We start from the raw sequence: 21,910 nt of genomic DNA, 5'->3' as shown, positions 1-21,910 counted from the left end.
TATTATAATCTCATATCATCTCTTTGGCAAAATATCAGGATCTTCTACGCTTAAGCTATATATTTATATCGTAAGTTTTCCTCTTGAAGGGAGTGCGCATCGGTGCATTACATTTCAATGAAACAAAAGTATATTGTCTCTCTTTTTCTTTTTCTTCTTTTTCAATCTTTTATCCTTTACTTCCTTCTGTTACCTCCTCCTCCTCCTCCTCCTCCTCCTCCTCCTCCTCATCTAGCACCTTCTTCGCTTGCGTTCGTCGCTACCGTTGTGGCATACCAATTGTTGCCGCCGAACCATCGTGGTCGCCACTCGGCCTAGCTTCCCAGTCACCACAGGCGATGAGCCTGTGCAACATCTCTCTCTCTCTCTCTCTCTCTCTCTCTCTCTCTCTCTCTACGCCAATGAATTCCGCCCCTGTGGCTGTGTTGACAAGAAGCGGTGGATGACCGTGATGGGATGCAAGCAACGGGTCGTTGGGGACGGAAGCGATTGATGATGGTGGAGAGAGAGAGAGAGAGAGAGAGAGAGAAGAGAGAGAGAGAGAGAGAGAGAGAGAGAGAGAGAGAGAGAGAGAGTCTAATTGTGTCATTTTGAGGCAGCAGAGCGAGGGAAACTTTGACAAATTCCATTCTCATCCACTCACGAACAGGAAAAATGAAAATACAATGAAGTGAAAGATTGGAGAAAACGATTCAGTCTTTACGCATGTCAATGAAGCACGAGATCTCAAATTCGATATTTAGCTCCTTGGTAATCTCTCGTGGCCAAGGCACAAATTAAATTTGCTTAAACCATGAAATAAATGTTTTTACTAACCCCAAGTTAATAGAAAAAATACCAAAAAGGTTCAACACCTATTACATTAGTATTCAATCTTAAACTTATTAATTGTACTAATTAAATCATAAACTTTTTGATGATTTATCAATATAGTCCATTTGGCTAATTTTGATCGGAAATCGATGACGTGAATATTAGCTATCTTACGTGGCCTAAGTAGCATTGATGTAGACAAATTGTATATTTTTTAATTACTTTTTGAATTTTTTTTTCTTTCTTTGTTTTTTATAACTTTGCTCAATCATCACAGGTCACAGGCAAGGGCCAAGATGCCCTTGCTGGCAATATACGAGGACCACAACCTCTCCTAGATCTAGGTGAGGGCCCGATGCCCTTGCGTATGGCTGACAAGGGTGCGGAGGCCCAAGCTTGTGATTGATAAGGGGCGGAGGCCCACACTTGTGGCTAACAAGGGGTGGACGACCTCATCTAGACCTCGCTTGTGGCTAGCAAGGATTGGTTGGCAACCTCACTGGCCCATGGCTAGGGAAAAAAAGAAAGGAAAAATAATTAAAAAAAAAAGTAATGGAAAATTAAAAAATAAATAAATTATTCACATTAGTGCCAATCATTATACAAAATGAGTAATGTCCATGTCAGTGATTTTTGGAAAAATTGATTGGATGGATTATATTGAGAAATCATTAAAATATTTAGAACTCAATTATCACAATTTGCGACAAAAAAATTGACATCATTGAAGGTTTAAGACTGAATTAATACAAATATAATAGAGTTATGGCTTTTTAAGTATTTTTCTCCCAAGTCAATTATTACGAGATAAGTTCAAAAGGACTGGCATAATCTTAAAATCGACTCCTCGCTACATTTATGTTCTACGCCATCCAAATGTTCGTTACTAACCTCTTGCCGTGTCATGGACGATCACTTGACACGCCTTAGATCCGACGAGGTAGCTTTAGTCTGGTCAGGAAACCTCGTCCAGAATATATGAAAACATGACCAGAATACTAAGGAGTATTTTCAGCAAAGAGACAAAAAGGAAAAAGATTTGCACGGACTTTACTGTCTCTACGTGCTTTTTTCTATTGTCCAAGTCACTTTCGGTCCACGACTTGACCTGGGTAGAGAGAAAAGCTCGTTTTGCGTCGAATAGAAGTTAAAGAAGAGATAAGCCGGTGCTTTTGGGTCAATGAATCGGGTAATGATTGGCTCGAATTGTGTAGACGGCAGATGAATAGTTTATGCTGAAACTCGCGTCGGATTGCGATCGGCTCGAGAGAGTCCAGATTAGCGTGTCGAGCAGAAAGATCCATGCACAAATATTCATATGGTAGTGTATTATTGTGGAACACTGAGCAAAACATATGGTCTGAGTAAATTCCCAAAATGTTTTTGCTCAGTTGTTCCAGTCTTTCAAGTTGGCCGATTTCAACGATGTCATTTTAGATGGTATGAAAATGTCTCTCGGATGGCCCTTCGTATAAAGAAAATCTTAGCGAAACGGTCCCCAACAATGAGTAGTGTATGTACTAAATCAAGGGACCTGCATTATATTCTAAATTGAGACTTTATTTGAAGTAAGGATAGTCAAACGGTATCACATGATATGTTATAGCAATGATTTGCCTTGTGGGCCGGATGGCTCTGGTTGTTGAATCCACATGGGGAGCAGCATGCATGAGAGGGACGTAGGTCCGCTTTTACTAGGATAGTACATTTGTTACTCAACCTTTGCTCGGCCATGTTAGCTGCCGCAGGCTGGGCCGCCCTTGCCATCGTCCACCTCCACAGGTTGCCCTCCATCACTGTTGCCACTCCACCGTTGATCCACTTCTCGGCTTCATCCCTAGCAAGCACACCCGCCACACCACCCCCCACCCGTCCTCAATGATGGCATCCAGCTCTTTATTGATGGCGGGGCTCGAAGCCATGTCAAGCTTCCTGAGGCCGACATAGAGGGTCGACCTCCATGGAGGTGCCGAGGGCTCCATGACTATAAGAATCAACGGTGACGTCAAAATCTCAACTACCACGGAGGCGCTAAAAGACGGGAAATGATGGTGGCAAAAGCAGCGAACTTCAGTGTGGCCTGGCAGGGGGCCGAGCTCGAGTGTAACGGAGGTGATTTCGAGGGGGCGGGGACCGATGCGGGAGGGGCGGCTGTCAGGCATGAGGCAACTAAGGGTATAAGAGGATAGAAAAATGATGTTTGTGTACTAAGGTTCGTAAGATTTGAATTAGGCGTGTATGGCCCTATAATTGGTGGATGGGTGTTGACATCTGAATTTTCATGACTCCATTTAGTCATTTGCTTAAGAAATTGAGAGTTGATCTTGATCCCTAAACAAAAATAAATTGCATTTGCATTATAGTATTAGGAACATTTTAATATAATAGTAATAAGCCCATATAAACTACATTTTAATTAGTCAGATACTGAATGAGTTTAAGTAGAAAGACTCTAAACTGGATTAAATTTTCAGATTTGAGCCCTCGTGAGCATAAAGTTTGATGAAACCCATAATCTTATACATATGGCCGAAATTTGCATACGCTCTGCACATGGATGCCCCAAACTTGGAAAAATTGCATTATTTAATCAATCTTTGAGAATAAAGATGTTATCCTTGAAAAATTCGATTAGATGAGAATAGGGGGAAGTGATATCTTAATTTCTTAAGATGAGACGGTTGATATATTTCTTTGCTTTATTGTTACCTTGAAAATCCTTGGTCCCATACCTAAGAAACAACACATGCCTAAGAGGAGCGCACTCCTTCCTCTCCGCGGTGGCTACTACCCGCCGAGTTCCAGCCGCCGAGCTCCCGCCGCCGCCTCCAACGGCCATTGACGTGCCACTGCTGCTCCTGCGACGTACGTAGGTCTCCAGCAGCATCTAGACTAGCTCCGTTGTCCTATCTTTTAATAAAAGTCATTTAGGTGATTTTTAGTGTGCTAGACTCTAGTCTTCTATTTATAAGAAATAAAATACAAAAATGAATAGTCTCGCGTAGTTTAATTGATAGGGTTAATTTATGATCCTATCTCATGTCATTAGTATTGCAAATAGGTTGCATTTAATTATAATATAGCACACACGTTATTTTAGATTTCATGTTAGTTCATTAATGTAGTCATATTACATAAATTAAGTCATGTTTATTTCAAACAAGAAAAACTCAAAAAGAGTTAATTGGCCTTGCATAATCCCATTTAGAAATCGCATCTAGGTCATGTATGCATTACATCATCGTCTGCTCTCCAGTTTATACAATCCATGTTGATTGGGGGAATTAAAAAGCTGTGCTCTTGCTTATTTAGTAAATCCAGGTTCTTTATTATTTTCCAAGCAATTTATTTACCGTTTTAATTAATGAGTGTTACATTATTGCTTGCGCACATGTAATATCACCTCTCACCTATTATTAGTTTAGAATTAAAGTTGACCAAGACTATTTGCGAAATATATTTCAAAATAAAGAGAACAGACTTTAAATTTATCTAGCGTAATCAAGTATTTGTATCCATGAATCTCTATTTTGCATAAATAAAATATACTCTCAAATTTTACTTGTATTTCTAATCAATCCGTAACAGATTAGTGGCGACTTTAAAATAAATTGAATTGTATGTTAAAAAAACGATAAATCAAAAGAGCAAGTTGCGATTGGAATAAGTTTAGGAGAGTTCGCGCTAAATGACAATATTATCTCTTTAATGAGTAACCGTGGTTGCTCGCCTAGCAATCCATTAACTTCCTTTTAGTGGTTCATTTCGAGAAAGGTATAGTCGCTGAGAATTCAGGACGTGTTCACAATAAGGAACAATGGATCTACACCGGCATGAGTGGCTGCATGTGATCGCACATGCGCTTGCTGCGATCGATTGGCTCGAGGGACTGAAGCTGGTCATTTTGACTTCGCGTCAATCACAAGAAATTCGGGATATGCATCGACATTGACTTGAGTCAATGTTCATGGACGGTACTGCGTAGGATGTGGATCAGCGATGGATGGAACAAGACATCTAACGTGACCCTGTCGGGCCCATCTCGTTTCGTACTGTTACCTTTGCAACTTGGAAGGGGAATCGACGCCCATGTGTATCATTTTGTTGATGTGATCGTTACTGAAGGAATGAGAGAATGAGAACGAAATTAAATTAATCTAAATAAATAGTCGAAGAGCGAATTCATAGTCTGCCCATTTAATTGCACTTCTCAAACACCTTATCTTGATGCTTAAGTGGGAACTTTATGAACTCAGAAATTATCAAATACCAGATAATCAGCTCTTGTTTGTTGATTCGTAGATGCTTGTTATTCTCTTTGGTAGCAGGTGACCGGCAGTAAGAATTTTAGTATATATTCACTTGCTATGCTAAAAAGGCCTCGAATATTTGTTGCAATGGTGCATCAATCTGACTCATGTGGCTTCATCCCTTTGAATTACGCGACAATCTCATCATCTCTGTCTTTTTTTTTTTCTTGGTCAGAAATCTTATCATATCTTTGCCTCAAGGATTCTTACTCATTTCGTCTTCGAAGTCTGCATGCATGCGCAGAGGCTAAAAGTTTGCGGCGCCTATTGCGGGCATCTAGATCGTTCTACCTTTCTATATTTTTTCGTCTTTTAATGTTCTTTCTAGTTAACTCTCGGACATGACATAAAATTCTAATTATTCAAAAGCTTAAAAAATACTCTGCAAGTTTCACAAACAGATTAAATCCAGACTTTTAGCCCATGCATAGATTGTTTATCTCGACCACATCGAACAGGAAAATAATTAGTTACGAATATCCCAATTTCAATATTAGTTGTTTGTTTGCATCTATCGGGAAGATGAGCTTTATCTATTATAGAAATGGTGATTATGACATCACTAAGATTCTTTTAATTGAAGGTCTTACAACATCGAACATTATTTTATACCAAATTGACTTATAAATCGATGGGATAAACTCTAAGTGAATGATCTTGTAAGCAAGTGAGACACATTCAAGCATTCGCATGACCTAGAGACGTATTTTTTATTGTCTCTATGCTTATCGATAAGGACATCTATCTAATCCCTCTATTGCATTATATCAAACCTTATCTCGGCTGATTTTGCGGTCTCCGGAGAATTCCAATGTGATATGCACTCTCCAGAGAATTCCAATTTGATATGCAGTCTCCGGAGAATTCCAATTTGATATGCTCATCGATTCCTATCAAGAACCCAACTAAATCGTCGGTGCTTTCATCACCTACACACCTAAGAAGAAGTGACGTCACCCCAGGATCACATTACCTAATATTTCTATTTATACCTAACAAATTTAGGCCTTCAATTATTGCTAACTCGCTTTAATTAAGCAAAATTTCTTTCTTTTTTTTTTTCTCTAAGCTATTGTTACGATAGAGTTTTCACGTGTGCCATGCATTACGTCAATTATAAAAGCCTTAGGACATATTTGCTTCGGCAAGCTTTATGATAAAAAAAAAAAAAAAACTTCTCCAAAAATCATTTTTAGAAAAATATTTTCCCCTTTACAGTTTAATAAATAGTTATTTTCGTCATTTTAAATATATATATTTTCTTTGACAGTAAATACTTTTTGTTGATCAATCATTTTTAACAAACCGGACGTGTGAAAGTTTAGAAAATTAAGTCATGATTATTTTTATTTTCACTCAAACAAACATAGCTTAATGCTAGACAAGACACTAAATCGCACTCTCTCGCTAAAAGTGCCCAAAGCATTGATCGATGCACGTCATTCACGGCTATCTGTTCCCCGCAATGGCAGACATAAAGAAAGGCCGCATTCTGTTGTGTTCTCTAATTGATAGGAGAAACTGTTGACTTGAATGTAAAGTCACTATGACACAATCCCTCCAATTTCACATGGTCTATAGTTTAGTCAGGTCAGTCACCGAACATTACATCATGTTCCGGTGTTCACTTAACAATATTTGCAAGCTAACCAGTAGATGCATAAATCAATTAGGACATCAATTTTGAGAAGGACATGCCATCCACCCGATTGATATCATTGGGATTTTATATACATATGGTCTTCCTCCATCATATAATTTAAATTGTGTGGTTGAATATTCTAACACGTTGAACACCTTGAGTGCTGTATCACATCTAGATTGTCCAAGATCATGTGATTTGTTAGAGATTAATGAAGAGATTCTTCATATCTCCCTTGATCGTGCATATCCAACCAATGAAAGATATGTGCAATCAATGGGTATACGCACAATCACTGAAGATGCAGAGAGTATCCTGATTATCTCTTACAAAGTACACGATCAATCCAAGGTATGCCCAATCAATGGAGATTTCGAAAATCTCCAAAACATCTCTAACATGATTAATGGCAAGTGCATGCAACCTAATAAAGACAAGACCGATCAATGTTAACCATCGACATTCCAGAAGAATATGAGGGAACGATAAGGAGATTGACAAGTCTTGTGGAAAATTACATAACCAAACAAAAAAGAGAAAAGGAACAAACAGGCTTTGTGGAAAAATTTTGCGTACTACGAATGTGGCAATTGCCAGTCCATGTGCACCGAATTCAGGCAAGCGTACGTAGAGAAAAGCACTACACACGAATTCGTCCCATGCAGGAAACAAGAAAAGAGGCGCGGCGGACCCGCGAAAGATATCCATCAGTTTCACTTGCCTAGGCTCGTCCACAGTTAAAATTTATTTCAGATGATTAGCAAAAGTGCACATGCGCATGCGTACGAAAGGAATCGGTATTTAAAAAACTTCTGCAAAATTGTATAATTATAAAGCACTTGAATTATCAATCATTGGAATGAAATTATTGACACATTATGAAGGAATCACGAACATGCACGTGAAAAAGGATAACATTTATTGATTTGGACTTATTTTGGTGACTTGATTTTAAGGTTAAAAAAAAAGAGAGAGAAAAAGAAAATCTCAAGCGTGAACATGCATGAAGAAAAGGAAAACATTTGTTGATTTGGACTTATTTTAGTGACTTTGATTTTAAGAGAAAAAATTCTCAAGCTTTGAAAATGAAATACACGATAGATAGGATATATCTATCGATTTATGCGTTTGTCCATTGGCAGGAAGACTTGTAAAGTAACTAATCGAAGATATGTGAAATTTCCGAGGAAGGGGAATAAAGGACTTTGTGATATCTTAGAAATTAGAGTTTCTCTTTACTTTACACAACAGTATAGATGAGAATTCATCCCCTCGCCGAATCCTACTCCTAGCCATCATCAAACAAGCCTGCATCCCGAGCAACCCATGAATTTAAGAGGAAGGCCTCTCAATAGTCCCAACCCATGAAGAACTTCTCAGAAGGCCACAAAGACTGGCCCAAGAACAGTCTCCACTTTGCGTGCATCAACGCGTCTTTTTAATTTTTTTCATGCTCAGTACGTCTTAATGAACAGTAGATTGATCTCGAGTACGAGCTTGAGCCATAAGCTCGTGGAGCCTCACCCGATGAACATAAACAAAGGCAGTTTATCAAAGTTTGTCAAGATTAGTGAAGAAAAAAAAAGACTCATACATACCCCGCCAAGAAACAAGAGCCTATGTATAATAGCTACACGAGAATAAAGACGGATTGCATTGTCTAATACATGCACTTAGTATTGGGATTTCATAGTAAATTAATACCGATTACACAAGCGACCTCCACTGCCTTCCTTCCTGTATGTCTAATCTTTGAAATGTTTCCCTTAGCATCAAAAAAATTTTAGATTGTAAAATCCATGTCATTTGTCAGTTTTATACCTTTTAAAAGGAATGCCGAATTCTTCTATGGACAGTGGCCCCCACGCCATGGGCTTTTTTCTTTTAGCCAATGCAATCAAAGGGAAAGAGCTCCCTGCACGTAGACAGAAGGTGGTGGGGCCCAAGGTCAAAAGTTTGACCTTGGGCACACACACGATAAAAGCTGAAAGCTTTTTCGGAGAGTGACTGCTGCACCCGTACGAAGCCGCGTAGTGCACGATCTTTGAAGCCGCAAGCCGCGCGAAGCTTTGAAGGGATATGCGAAGTCGTACGTAGAGTATATTATTTTGAGCTTGAACACACAGTAATTTGTACCGTGAGTTTACTCAAGTGAGTTATTTATTTATAAACGCTTTGAATTTGGGGTTAAATCTAAGTATGAAAAACACTTGAACGTTTGAGCGATTATAAACTCTGATACTCTGATTATAATGGATTATTTACTGCTGGCTCTCCCATGGACGTAGAAACCGATACTCGGATCGAACCACATAAATTTTTAGTATCCTTATTTTTCTCGTTTATTTCTCTAGCGATTTCGCATTGACGTAAATTGCAAGATTCTATCGTTTCCACGTATTATATCCCAACAATATTCACATCTAAATTTTCGGTCATGACCCCTTGCCGTGTCATGGACGACCGCTTGACACGCGTTCGATCCAAAGAGGTAGATTTCGTCTAGTCGGGAAAGCTCGTCCACAATATATAAAAAAATAACCGGAATATTAAATAAGTATTTTCAGCAGGAGACAAAGAGGAAGAAGAAAAAGAAGAGGAAGAAAAAGATTTGCATGGACTTTGCTGTCTCTTCGTGCTTCTTTCTCTTGTCCAAGTCACTTTCGTCACTTTCGGTCCAGGACTTGACCTGGTAGAGAGAAAAGGTCGTTTTGCGTCGAGTGGAAGTTAAAGAAGAGATAAGCCGGTGCTTTTGGATCAATGAGTCTGGCAATCTCGTATTGTGTAGGCGGCACATGAAGTCAATGTTGAAACTCGTATTGAATTGCGATCGGCTCGAGAGATTCTAGATTAGTATGTCGAGCAAAAAGATCCATGCACAGATATACATATGGTAGTATATTATTTGTGGAACACTGAGCAAAACATATGGTCTGCGTATATTCCCAAAATGTTTTTGCTCAGTTATCCTAATCTCTCGTCTTGGCCGATCTCAAGAATGTCATTTTAGATGGTATGAAGATGTCCTTCGCATGAACAAAACCTTAGTGAAACAGTTCCCCAAACAATGAGTAGCTTATGTACTAAATCAAGAGACTTGCATTACATTCTAAATTGAGACTTTGTTTGAAGTGATATGTTATAGCGATGATTTGCCTTGTGGGCACGATGGCTTTGGTTGTTGAATCAACATGGGGAGCAGCGTGCATGAGGGGGACATGGATCTGCTGTTACCACGCTAGTCCATTTGTTCTCAACCTTTGCTCGGCCATGTTAGCTGCCGCAGGCTTGGCCGCCCTTGCCATCATCCACCTACAGAGGTGCCCTCCATCGCCGTTCTTTACTGATGGCGGGGCTCGAAGCCACGTCGAGCTTCCCAAGGCTGGCAAGAGGGCAATGACTCCACATATAGAGGGTCGACCTCCATGGAAGTGCTGTGTGCTCCATGACTATAAGAATCAACGGTGACGTCAAGGTCTCGACTACCATGGAGGCACCACGGCTAGAAATATAGAGGATGAGCAAAGTATGCGGAAAAGACGGGGAAACAGTGGTGGCAAAAGCAGCGATTGGATTAGGTGTGGCTAGTCTTATAATTAGGTGAATAGGTGTTGATATCTAAATTTTCATGACTCCATTTTGTCATTTACTGCACGAGAAATTCAGAGTCAACCATGATCCCTAAACAAAAATAATTTGCATTTTATTACAGTATTAGGAACATTTTAATATAATAGTAAACTAAATTTTAATTAGTCAGATGCTGAATGAGTTTAAGTTGAGCATAAAATTCGATGAAACCCATAATCTTATACATATGGCTGAAAATTGCATATGCTATGCAACGGATGCCCTAAATTTGGAAAATTGCATTATTTAATCATTTTTTGGGGAATAAAGATGTTATACCTGAAAATTTCGAATATATGAGAATAGAAGGAAGTGATATCTTAATTTCTTAAGATGAGAGGGCTGATATACCTCTTTGGTTCATTTTTATCTTGAAATGCCCTGATCCCGTACCTAAGAAACAACACATGCCAAAGAAGAGCGCACTCCCTTCCTCTCCGCGGCGGCTGCGGCGGCTACCACCCAACGAGTTCCAGCCGCCGAGCTCCTGCCGCCGCCTCCAACGGCCATTGACGTGCCAGTGCTGCTCCCTGCGACGTACGTAGGTCTCCAGCAGCATCTAGACTAGCCCCGGTGTCCTATTATCTTTTAATAAAAGTCATTTAGTTGATTCTTAGTGTCCTAGACTCTAATCTTCTAAATATAAGAAAGAAAATACAAAAATGAATAGTCTCGCATAGTTTAATTGATAGGGTTAATTTATGATCCTATCTCATGTCATTAGTATTGCATATAGGTTGCATCTAATTATAATATAGCTCACACGTCATTTTAGATTTCATGTTAGTTCGTCAATGTATATTACTTTAGAATTCACGTAGTCATAATACTTAAATTAACTCATGTTTATTTTAAAGAAGAAGAACTCAAAAGGAGTTAAGTGGCCTTGCATAATCACGTTTAGAAATCTATCTAGGTCATGCATGCATTACATCATCGTTTGCTCTCTAGTTTATACAATCCATGTTGATTGGGTGAATTAAAAAGCTGTGCTCTTGCTTATTTATTAAATCCAAGTTCTTTATTCTTTTCCAAGCAATTTATTTACTTTTTTAATCATTGAGCGCTACATTATTGCTTGTGCACCCGCAATATCACCTCTCACATATTATTAGTTTAGAATTAAAATTGATCAAGACTATTTGCAAAATATATTACAAAAAAAAAGAGAAAATATACTAAAATGACGTTAAATTGATATAGCGTAATCAAGCCTTTGCATTCATGAATTTCTAGTTCTCAGAAATAAAATGTATTTTCAAATTTTACTTAAGTTTCTAATCAATCTATAATTAATTAGTGGTAACTCTAAAATAAATTGAATTGCATGTTAAAAAAATGATAAATCAAAATAATAAGTTGCGATTGAAATAATTATGGGAGAGTCCGTGCTAATCGATAGCATCATCTCTTCAATAAGCAACAGTTGTTGTCTGCCTAGCAATCCATTAACTTTCTTTTAGTAATTCACATTAAGAAAAGTCACGGCAATAGACATTGTAAGCGTGAGAATTCAAGACGTATGATCTGCATCGGCATGAGTGGTTGGATGTGATTGCTCGATGGGCTCGAGGGATTGAAGCTGGTCATTTTGACTTCACGTCAATCACAAGAAATTCGAGATATGCATCGACATTGACTTGACTCACAATTTACGGATGGTGCTGCGTAGGATGTGGATCAGCGATGAATGGAACAAGACATCTAACGTGAGCCTGTCGGGCTCATCTCGTTTCGTACCGTTATCTTGCAACTTGGAAGGGGAATCCACGCCCATGGTTATCATTTTGTAGATGTGATCGTTACTGAAGGAACAAGAGAGAATGAGAACGAAATTAAATTCATCTAAATAAATAGTCTAAGAGCGAATTCATAATATGTCCCTTAAATTGCACTTCTCAAACACCTTATCTTGATACTTAAGTGGGAATTGAATGAACTCACAAAGTGAAGAGAACGTAATCAGAGGACTGCTGATTAAACCTTTTCTTCTCTGCCATGTATACATATCTCAAATTATTTTCATTTCGGAATCAATACTAGATAATCAACTCTTGTTTGTTGATTCGTAGATGGTTGTTATTCTCTTTGGTAGCAGGTGACCGGCAGCAAGAATTTCAGTTTTTATTCACTTGCGGTGCTAAAAAAGGCCTTAAAGATATGTTGCAATGGTGCATCAGTCTGACTCATCTGGCTTCATCCCTTTGAATTACGTGACGATCTTATCCTGTCTTTTTTTCTTGGTCAGAAATCTTATCATATCTTCATCTGGAGGGTTCTTACTCATTTTGTTTTCAGTCTGCATGGATGTGCGGAGGCTAAAAGTTTGCGGCGCCTATCACGGACATCTAGATCGTTTTACCTTTCTACTCTTTTTCGTCTTTTAATATTCTTACCTAGTCACAGCATAGAATTCTAATCGAAAGCTCATGAAATACTTTGTAAATTCCGTGAATAGGTTAAATCTAGACTTTTAGCCCATGCATAGATCATTTATGTTCACCACTTTGAACGGGCTAATAATTCTTCACGAATATCCAAATTTCAATATTAACTGTTTATTTGCATCTATCGAGAATATGGTTTTTATCTAGTAAATGGTGATTAGGATATCACTAAGGTTCTTTTAACCAAAGGTCTTAAGACATCATACACTATTTCTTACCAAATCGACTTATAAATCGATGGGATAAACTCTAAGTGAATGATCTTGTAAGCAAGTGAGACATTCAAGCATTCGCATGACCTAGAGACGTATTTTTTACTGTCTCTATGCTTATCAATAAGGACGTCTATCTAATCACCTCTATTGCGTTATATCAACCTTATCTCGACTGATTTTGCGGTCTCCGGAGAATTCCAAGGCGAAATGCACTCTCTGGGGAGACGTGATAGTTTAGGCTCATCGATCCCTATCAAGAACCTAACTAAATCATCGGTGCTTTTATCACCTACATACCTAAGGAGAGATGATGTCACCCCAAGATCACATTACCGAATATTTCTATTTATACCTAACAAATTTAGGCCTTCAATCGTTGCTAACTCGCTTTAATTAAGTAAAGTTGCTTTTTCTCTTTCTCTAAGCTATCTTTATTGTAGAGTTTTCACGTGCGAGATGCATTACATCAATTATAAAAAAACTTAGGGCGTATTTGTTCCGCAAACTTTATGATAAAAAAAGAAACTTCTCAAAAAATCATTTATAGGAAAAAAAGTTCCCCCTATTCAAGTTAGTGAATATTTATCTTCATAACTTTAAGTGTGTGTATATATATTTTTTGACTGTAAATAATTTTCCGTTGACAAATCATTTTTAACAAACTCGACGTATGAAAGTTCAGAAAATTAATGGTGATTTTTTTTTTAACTCAAACAAACATGACTTAATACTAGACAAGACACTAAATCGCACTCTCTAGCTAAAAGCGCACGAAGCATAGATCGGTGCACGTAATTCACAGCTATCTCTCCCCCGCAATGACAGACATAAAGAAAGGCCGTATTATGTTCTGCTCTATAATTGATCGGAGAAGCTGGTGATTTGAATGTAATGTCACTATGACACAATCCCTCCAATTTCACATGGTCTATAGTTTAGTTAGTTCGGTCACCAAACGTCACATCATATTCCGGTGTTCACTTAACAATATTCACGAGCTAAACAGTAGATGCAAAAATCAATTGGGACATCACGTTTAAGAAGGACATGCCATCCACTCGATTGATATCGTTGAAATTTTATATACATCTAGTCTTCCTCCATCATATAATTTGAGCTATGTGATTGAATATTCTAACGTGTTGAACGCAACGAGTGGAATATCATGACTAAGCTGTCCAAGATCACGTGATTTGTCAGAGATAAATGAGAAGATTCTTCATATCTCCCTTGATCATTGCACGTCCGATCAATCAAAGATATGCACAATTGTGAGAGATGCGGAGAGTATATGCACAATTGTGAGAGATGCGGAGAGTATCTTGAATATCTCTTACTAATCACCCGATCAATTTAGGAGATGCCCAATCGCTGGAGATTTCCAAAATCTCCGGATTATCTCCATTATTAAAGCGAGGTGCACGCATTCTAATAAAAGATAAGATCAATCAATTATAGTCATCGACATTCCACAAGAAAATGAAGGAACGATGAGGAGATCGACAATCTTGTGGAAAAAAATGCAAAACCAAACAAAAGGGAAAGGAACAAAAGCTTTGTGGAAAAAAATGTGCGTACTACGAATGTGGCAATTGCCAGTCCATGTGCATCCGATTCAGGCAAAAACGTACGAAAAGTACTCCGCACGAATCCGTCACATGCAGGAAACAAGAAAAAGAGGCGTAGCGGATCCGCGAAAGATATCGATCAGTTTCACTTGCCTAGGCTCGTCCACAATTAAAATTTATTTCAGATAACTAGCAAAAGTGCAGATGCGCGTGTGTACGGAAAAAATCGGTATCTAAAAAACTTTCGCAAAATTGCATAACTATAAAGCACTTGAATTATCAATTAATGGAATGAAATTATCAACACAATATGAAGGAATCGTAAGCATGCGTGTGGAAAAGGAAAAAATATCTTGATTTGGACTTATTTTGGTAACTTTGATAAAATAACCAATCAAGGATGTGTGTAAATTATGAGGGAATTGTGATATCATAAAAATAGGAGTTTCTCTTTACTTATATAACAGTGCAGATGAGAATTCATCCAGGTTAATGTTTATCCGGCTTTAAATTCTGTTCTTGATATCTTAGACACTTCACGTAAGAAATTCCCGCGGACGTCGTCTTTTAAACCAAGAAACAAAACTGAAATCAGATATGAGAAAGAAAGCCTACCACTTGAGAAGCGACGAATGTTTCTATTAGGTCCAAACGTTCAAACGTCGTTTAATACAGAAAAAGAGGAAAAAGAAATCAATCATTGCCAACGTTAAAGACATCAAAGCCTCATCGCATGTTTTAGCAAGTTTGTAGAACTTAACTATTCCATCAACATCGTCGAATCCTAGCCGTGATCGAACAAGCCCGCATTACGTGCAACCATGAATTGAAGAGTAAGGCCCCTCGATAGTCCAACCCATGAATATCTTCTCAGAAGGCCACAAAAGACTGGCCCAAGAACAGAATGTCCACTTTGCGTGGATCACTGCGTCTTTAATCTTTTCTTGCTTAGTGCATCTTGAGAACCCCCAATTCTTTAATGAACAGTAGATCGATCCCAAGCTCGAGCTCTAAGCTTGTGTCCAACTCTACAAGTGGAGCCTCATCCAGTGAACATAAAAAAGGCAGTCTACCAACGTTTGTTAAGATCAATTAAGTCGAAAGACTTGTACATATTGTGTTAGAGTAATTAGATATTAAACTATGCATTTATCTAATAGCTTAAATTTTTTTATTAGTTAGCAATGGTTTACAAAATCTCATATAATATCGGGTTGAAAATCTCAAATTTTCCATGCCCCATTAGGCTTCCCAATTAAATTTCTGCCTTTGGAGTAGTGTTAAAATAATTAAATATTAAATCGCGCATTCATTTAATAATTTAAGTTTTAAAATAATTGACAATAGTCCTACAAAATTTTACACATTTCATTGAACTAGGGGAAGCAACTTTGAGATATATTTGTGAAGATTGAAATTAACTCATAGAGGTTCTTTTTGATGTAATAGCAAACTTTGTTTTGGAATTCCGCATATACACCAAAGGACAAAAATGTGACGCTTAGTAAGAAACATGCCAAAGCAGACAATATCTTGAATGAGTTAAATTTAATATAGTATCAAAGCAAAGACCCTCTTTAGTAGGAGTGTGGTTTGGGAACCAACCATGTCGAAGTTGGCAGGTTGGTAACAACCCGATTTGATGAGAGTAAGAGTGGTCATTAGGGTTAGAGGGTGTCGCAACCAAAATTTCAAGGCATGAACCACTTAGGGTTTGGCTAATAGATTGTTAAGCCTAGACTTAACTTGAGCTCTTTCAAACTCATACCAATTCGCTACTTAGGTTCATGTTCTTAACATGCAATTGATTTTCAATTAGGAGTCGCCACTAATTTATTTTTGGTGGGTCAATTAGAAATCCAAGTAAAGTAACAAGAGATTTAATTTACTCCTACGAACTAAAAATTCTAGGTTGGGTCCCCAGCGGAGTCGCTAAGTGCATCGCGACCAAAATTTCGAGGCATGAACCATTAGGATTTGGCTAATGGATTGTTAAGCCTAGACTTAACTCGAGTTCTCCCAAACTCATATCAATTCGCGACTTAGGTTCGAATTCTTAATATGTAATTAATTTTCAATTAGGAGTCGCCACTAATCTATTTTTGGTGGATCGATTAGAAACCCAAATAAAGTAATGAGAGATTTACTTTACTTTTACGAACTAGAGATTTGGATATGGGGACTTGATTACGCTAGATTTCTCTAACGCTCTTTCGGTACCATTTTTTTTATTTTGAAAAAATGTTTTTTGTAAGTAGCTTGGATCAATTTTAAATATGTTTCCCTAACATGTGAGCCGATCATGTGGGTGCGCAATTCACCAATTTAACACCTAAGAAAACAAATAATAAAAAATACAGGGACTTATCTCGTAGCAACGAAAACATCTGCGTTCTTAAATTAGAATTCATATCAACAATCATAGATATGATTTCTAATTAGCAAGTAATCACTCAATTTTCGCTTTCACTTTTTAACGAGACTATAATCCATATACAATACAATGCTTTTAATTTAATATGAAATGATATGGCATGGCAACATGTCCTAAACTATATGAATGGATAACTTTTTTGTGATTTCTTAATGAACATGCAATAATTAAGTATGCATTTTAAATTAACCAAATCGACTTAATTCTAATGACGTGTAATGCAATGCGATGACGTACAAAATTATTTTAACTAAAATGACATGCAACATGTAATTTAATATGCGAGCTATATATCACACGGCATTTATTAAATGACCTAATCTAATGACGGGCAATTTCTAATTAAATGAACCTAACAACAATCAATAAATGACGTGCATTCCATAAACCTAATTCTATATGACATGGGCATTTTTATTTTCCTACCAAAAACATGCAATTTATCTAGGAGAGATTATCTACCTATAATTGATGAACATGCAATCCTAACATGCAATGACGTGCAAAGAATGCCATAATTCAACATGATATATACATGACGATTTTTTGTTCTTTTTATAAAATTCGAAATTTAAAATTGCCAAATAATTAAACGTGCCATTTAAATTAAAGAAAACTAACATCCTAAATGAATGCACTTTTTTTGGATTTTTTAATTTAAAAATTCGAAATAAGATTGTAATTTTAAATATGCATGATAACCCTAAAACTAGGAACATTCTAAAACAAACTTAACCCTAATTCAATTTTTTATTTTTGGATTTTTTCTTTTTCATTTACAAAAATAAAAAAGACTCAAACACCACGACATCAAATCAAACAAAATAATATTGATATCCAAAATTGGCGAATCATATCTCGCGTATGAGATCGGGTTGATCAATTTTAAAATTAAATTGCGAATCGAATTTCGGGCGTGAGATTGAATTATCGATTTTTGTAAGGGATTGTGAGTCGGATTTGGACACGAAAATCAGATTGTCAATCCTTAGCTTAAGAGACTTTTTTCATGTCGGAATATCAACCATATATTTAAGGAACAATTCTACTAAAAACAAGCTATAAAGGAAAAATAATAAGAATTCAAGAAAGAGATGAATAAATAAATAAACTACCTAATTTTCCTTTTTTCTTTTTTGTTTTTCTTCTTTTCCCTTTCTCAAACACAGCTTGCTCGTGCGGCTGGTCTCCGGGCAGCGGGTCGTCGGTCCGGTGGCGGAAGTGCAGGCTGGAGCTGAGGCTGCAGTGGACTTCGGCTTCGGGTGGCGTCGGTAGTGGAGATGCCTGGCAGCAAAGAAGCCACTCAGACGTGTGGGGGCTCGGATCTGGGCCTGGCGTCGCGGGTCAGCAGCAAGTCGAGGGCGAGATCGGCGCTCCGGTGCGGTAGATCGGGCTCCGAGCGGATGCGGGGACTGAGCAGAGGGCAGTGATGGCGCGGTGTGGTGTCCGGCGGGAGGTGGTCTGCTATGACCGTTGACGCAGGGGTGGCGTTGGGCGGCAACGGCTCGTCGGAATCGTCGGTCGGCGCGGCACGGGGAGGAAAGCGGTAGCTTCACCGGACTCCGGGCTGGGCAGATTCGCGGTCGGATCAGGGCAGAGCAGATGCGTGCGGCAGCATCTCGGACCACCGGCGAAGGGTGTGTCGCGGGCCGAGAAACTTCAGGTGCAGGCGTAGATCGGAAGCGGGGCCATCTGGTGTGGTGGCGCGGTGAGGCGGCGCCGCGGGCGGTCTGAGATGCGGTCGCTGGACCCCGGGCGCGGCGGTGCTCACAGCTGCGGAGGCACGACGGATCGGGCGGCGAGGGAGTCCGAGCAGCTTGCGGTTTGATGGCGTCGGCGCAGCGCGGGCGCGGGTGAGGAGAAGCCGGCGACCGGGGCAGCGGATGGGGGCAGCGAATGTGGGGAAGACGATGAACAGTAAATGCCTAATCACTTCCTCCCTCTGCTGCTTCTGCTTTTTACTTTTCACTTTCCTTCACTTTTTTTCTTTTTCTTTTCAATCGACCAAAAGAAACCCTCGAAAAACTCCCCTTTTAACTTTTTCCGTGCACTCCTTACAGAAGGATAACAAAATGCAATCTTTTATAAATATTTCATCTCAGACAAAGATTGCTTATAACTTTTTTATCAAAAAAAAAGAAAAAAAAGATTGCTTATAATTCCTACGATCACAAAAATCCTTTTCCTTATCTCCCGAATATCTTCTACTGATTTTTAAAAATAAGATTACAACCTAATTTTCTTAAATTTCAAAAATCCTAATTTCAAATCTCAATTTCAAAAACATGTTCATGCCAATTTGTTCTCTTTATGAACTTAGTCCAGTTTGTTAATTTAAAACCCAAAACCACTAATTCAATCCATCCGCCACCCGTCCAGTAAATAAATGTAAAAAAATGCAAATTAAAAACAAATGTACCTAAATTTATATGCTATGTAATTAATATTTTTTCAAGGATAAAATTAACTCATAATTTTTTAATGTGATAAATAACTAAATGGGTTGCCAAAATTTAGGTGTCAACAGAGGGTTTAGAATAGGAGCGACTCTTAGCATGCTTCTAAAATAGTAAATGTGGCAAGAATGAACCGAATTGTGCACCATATAAGGGAAAGTAACTTTGAGATACATTTGTAAAAACTGTAATTACTTTATGGATGTGCCTTTTGGCATAAAGGCAATATTTGCATTGGAAGTTCAAAATTAAGCATGCTAAAGCTAGAATATCATAGGATGAATGACTTTTTGGGAAATTGTCTCATTGTAAGTCAAATAACAAAATCATAAGATTCGGTATATAGCGGGACAAAGTAAATAATATTTCAAGTGAGTTAAATTTACGGAAGATGAATTAGCTTTTATTCAAATGTACAAGCAAAGATTATAGTTTCTCAAAAATAAGATCATCCGGAGGCTTCGCAGGTTTCTACCCCTCTTTTTTGGGTGGGGTTGACGTAGGGCTAGGGTTGGCGACTTTTTCCGCATATCCCTGGAAAGTGCTTTAGCTTTTGATAAAAAGCAGTGTTCAGCCCAAATTATTTTCCCTCCTTTTTCCTCATTTTCCCTTTATGAGAAAATTCACTGTTTTTGTCTTTACCATGTGTATGTGCTACCTTTTTGGCTATTCAATTATCTAAATTCATACTTGGGATTCATATGGTAAGGACCAAAGTTGCAGCCCCAATTTGAGATTCAATTATCTTTCTTTTACCAAAACAAAAACAAGATAAAAATTTGGGTGCCTAAGAACTCTTTTAATCTCACATTAATAAACTCTATTCCTTCCACTATCGCATAAACCTGAGACTTTACGCATGATTAACAATTTTCCAGCTACATTAATTACAAACGTATGATTAGAAAATAAAAGGCTATAAATAACTCCAAGGAAGAAGCTGGCGTGGGGATCGGAGTTTCGATACTACTTTTCATAATTATACTTGTTCAAAAAGTTCAAAATCAAGACCATTAGGATCAAGAACATTTACATCGCGAGTACATAATGCGTAGCTTCTTAACAATTTTTAGTTTTCCAGTATAATATAAAAATAGAAAATCATTCCTCTACTCTCCACTTTCATGAATCGATATCGCCCACAAAAGCGACAGCACATACGCCTCCTTTCGACTCCATGCATGGCAATATAGCGACTGAGCATATATCGAGAAAGGGATGACCAAGATAACATTAACAAATCAAAACAACCTTTTTACATCTCATTATAACTTCAACTTTCTCATCTTTTCAACCATCATTAACATCATATGTACACGCCAGAAAAGTAAAAATACATCAACAAAAGGCCAACGCTATCAAACAGAAGAGAAGAAAGCATAAACCTGAAATTGCAAAAATATGTATCGTAAAAGTAGCGGTGACGATAAGTTCCCTTCTTTCCTTTTTTTTTCACAGAGAAGTAGAACATTGGCTTCCTTGCTGGGAGCTCAACGGGCCGGTTGGAATCGCCGGCCCGAAATCCATAACCGCGATGCAGTTGACATTGATTGGATAATTCCACGAAACCCAAGTCCCTACCTTCCACCTTATCCTCCCATTCGCTTTGACACTGATCGCCAATTTGCCCGAGCTCTGATCACGGCCCACTTCATAACCGAAAGAGGGAGCGACGGGAATCGAAGTCCCCACGAGGGAGGCGGTCAAGAGATTGGTGTCCTGGTGCCCTTGATAAAAGGGTGGAAGCGGATAGTCAAGGGTTATCTGCTGGCCTTTGTAGGCGACATAAACCCGGAGGCCATCGTAGTAGATACCGACCTTGGTGTTAGGGTTTGTAGAGACGAGGGTGACTTGGAGGGAGGAGTTGATGAGCTGCGGATTGGTGGAGAGGTTGAGTTGGTAGATTTGGGCTTGTTGGAGGGAGAAGCGGGGCTTGGTGGGATGGAGGAGGAGGTAGATGAGGAAGATGAAGGAGAGGAGGGTGGTGAAGAGAGTGGACAAGGCAAAGAAGAGCTTCTTGTAGAGCTTGGGTTTGTCTAGGTTTTCGTAGAACCTTGCTTGCTTTTCGGCACAGTGTTTGGGCGATCTTATGTCAATTTGTGTCATTTGTAGTTGAAGTGAGTGAGAGAGAGAAGAGAGAGAGAGAGAGAGAGAGAGATGAGACTGAAGGATAAGGAAGGAAGGAAGGGGAGACTTGGCATGCTAAGGAAAGAGAGGTGATAGAATGGGGTTTAATAAAAGGAGAGACTAGCCAAAAAGGGTGAAAAGCAACCGTTGGTTTAATTGGGTTTGACTGGCAGCTACTCCCTCTCTCTCCCTCTCTCTCTCTCTAGATGGAGGGAAGATATTTTACTGGAAATTTACCATTATCTCTCTCTATAGATGGAGGGAAGAT

At 38.5% G+C, this 21,910-nt stretch overlaps 1 protein-coding gene across 1 annotated transcript; it reads right to left on the bottom strand.

Annotated features, from left to right (window-relative positions):
* Positions 1-20,720: 20,720 nt before the first annotated feature.
* On the bottom strand, positions 20,721-21,716 carry LOC104432193 (NDR1/HIN1-like protein 26). Its single transcript, XM_039304263.1, has one exon. It carries the CDS (start codon positions 21,619-21,621, stop codon positions 20,968-20,970), a length of 654 nt encoding a protein of 217 aa, XP_039160197.1. The 5' UTR covers positions 21,622-21,716; the 3' UTR covers positions 20,721-20,967.
* Between the last annotated feature and the right edge of the window lie 194 nt (positions 21,717-21,910).

Source organism: Eucalyptus grandis, chromosome 11 (genome assembly GCF_016545825.1).
Source record: "Eucalyptus grandis isolate ANBG69807.140 chromosome 11, ASM1654582v1, whole genome shotgun sequence".
Taxonomy (NCBI): Eukaryota; Viridiplantae; Streptophyta; class Magnoliopsida; order Myrtales; family Myrtaceae; genus Eucalyptus; species Eucalyptus grandis.
This window is presented reverse-complemented; position numbering and strand designations above follow the sequence as displayed.

Excerpts from the sequence above, each read along its gene's own strand:
- LOC104432193 (XM_039304263.1), bottom strand. The coding sequence starts at position 21,621 with ATGACACAAATTGACATAAGATCGCCCAAACACTGTGCCGAAAAGCAA.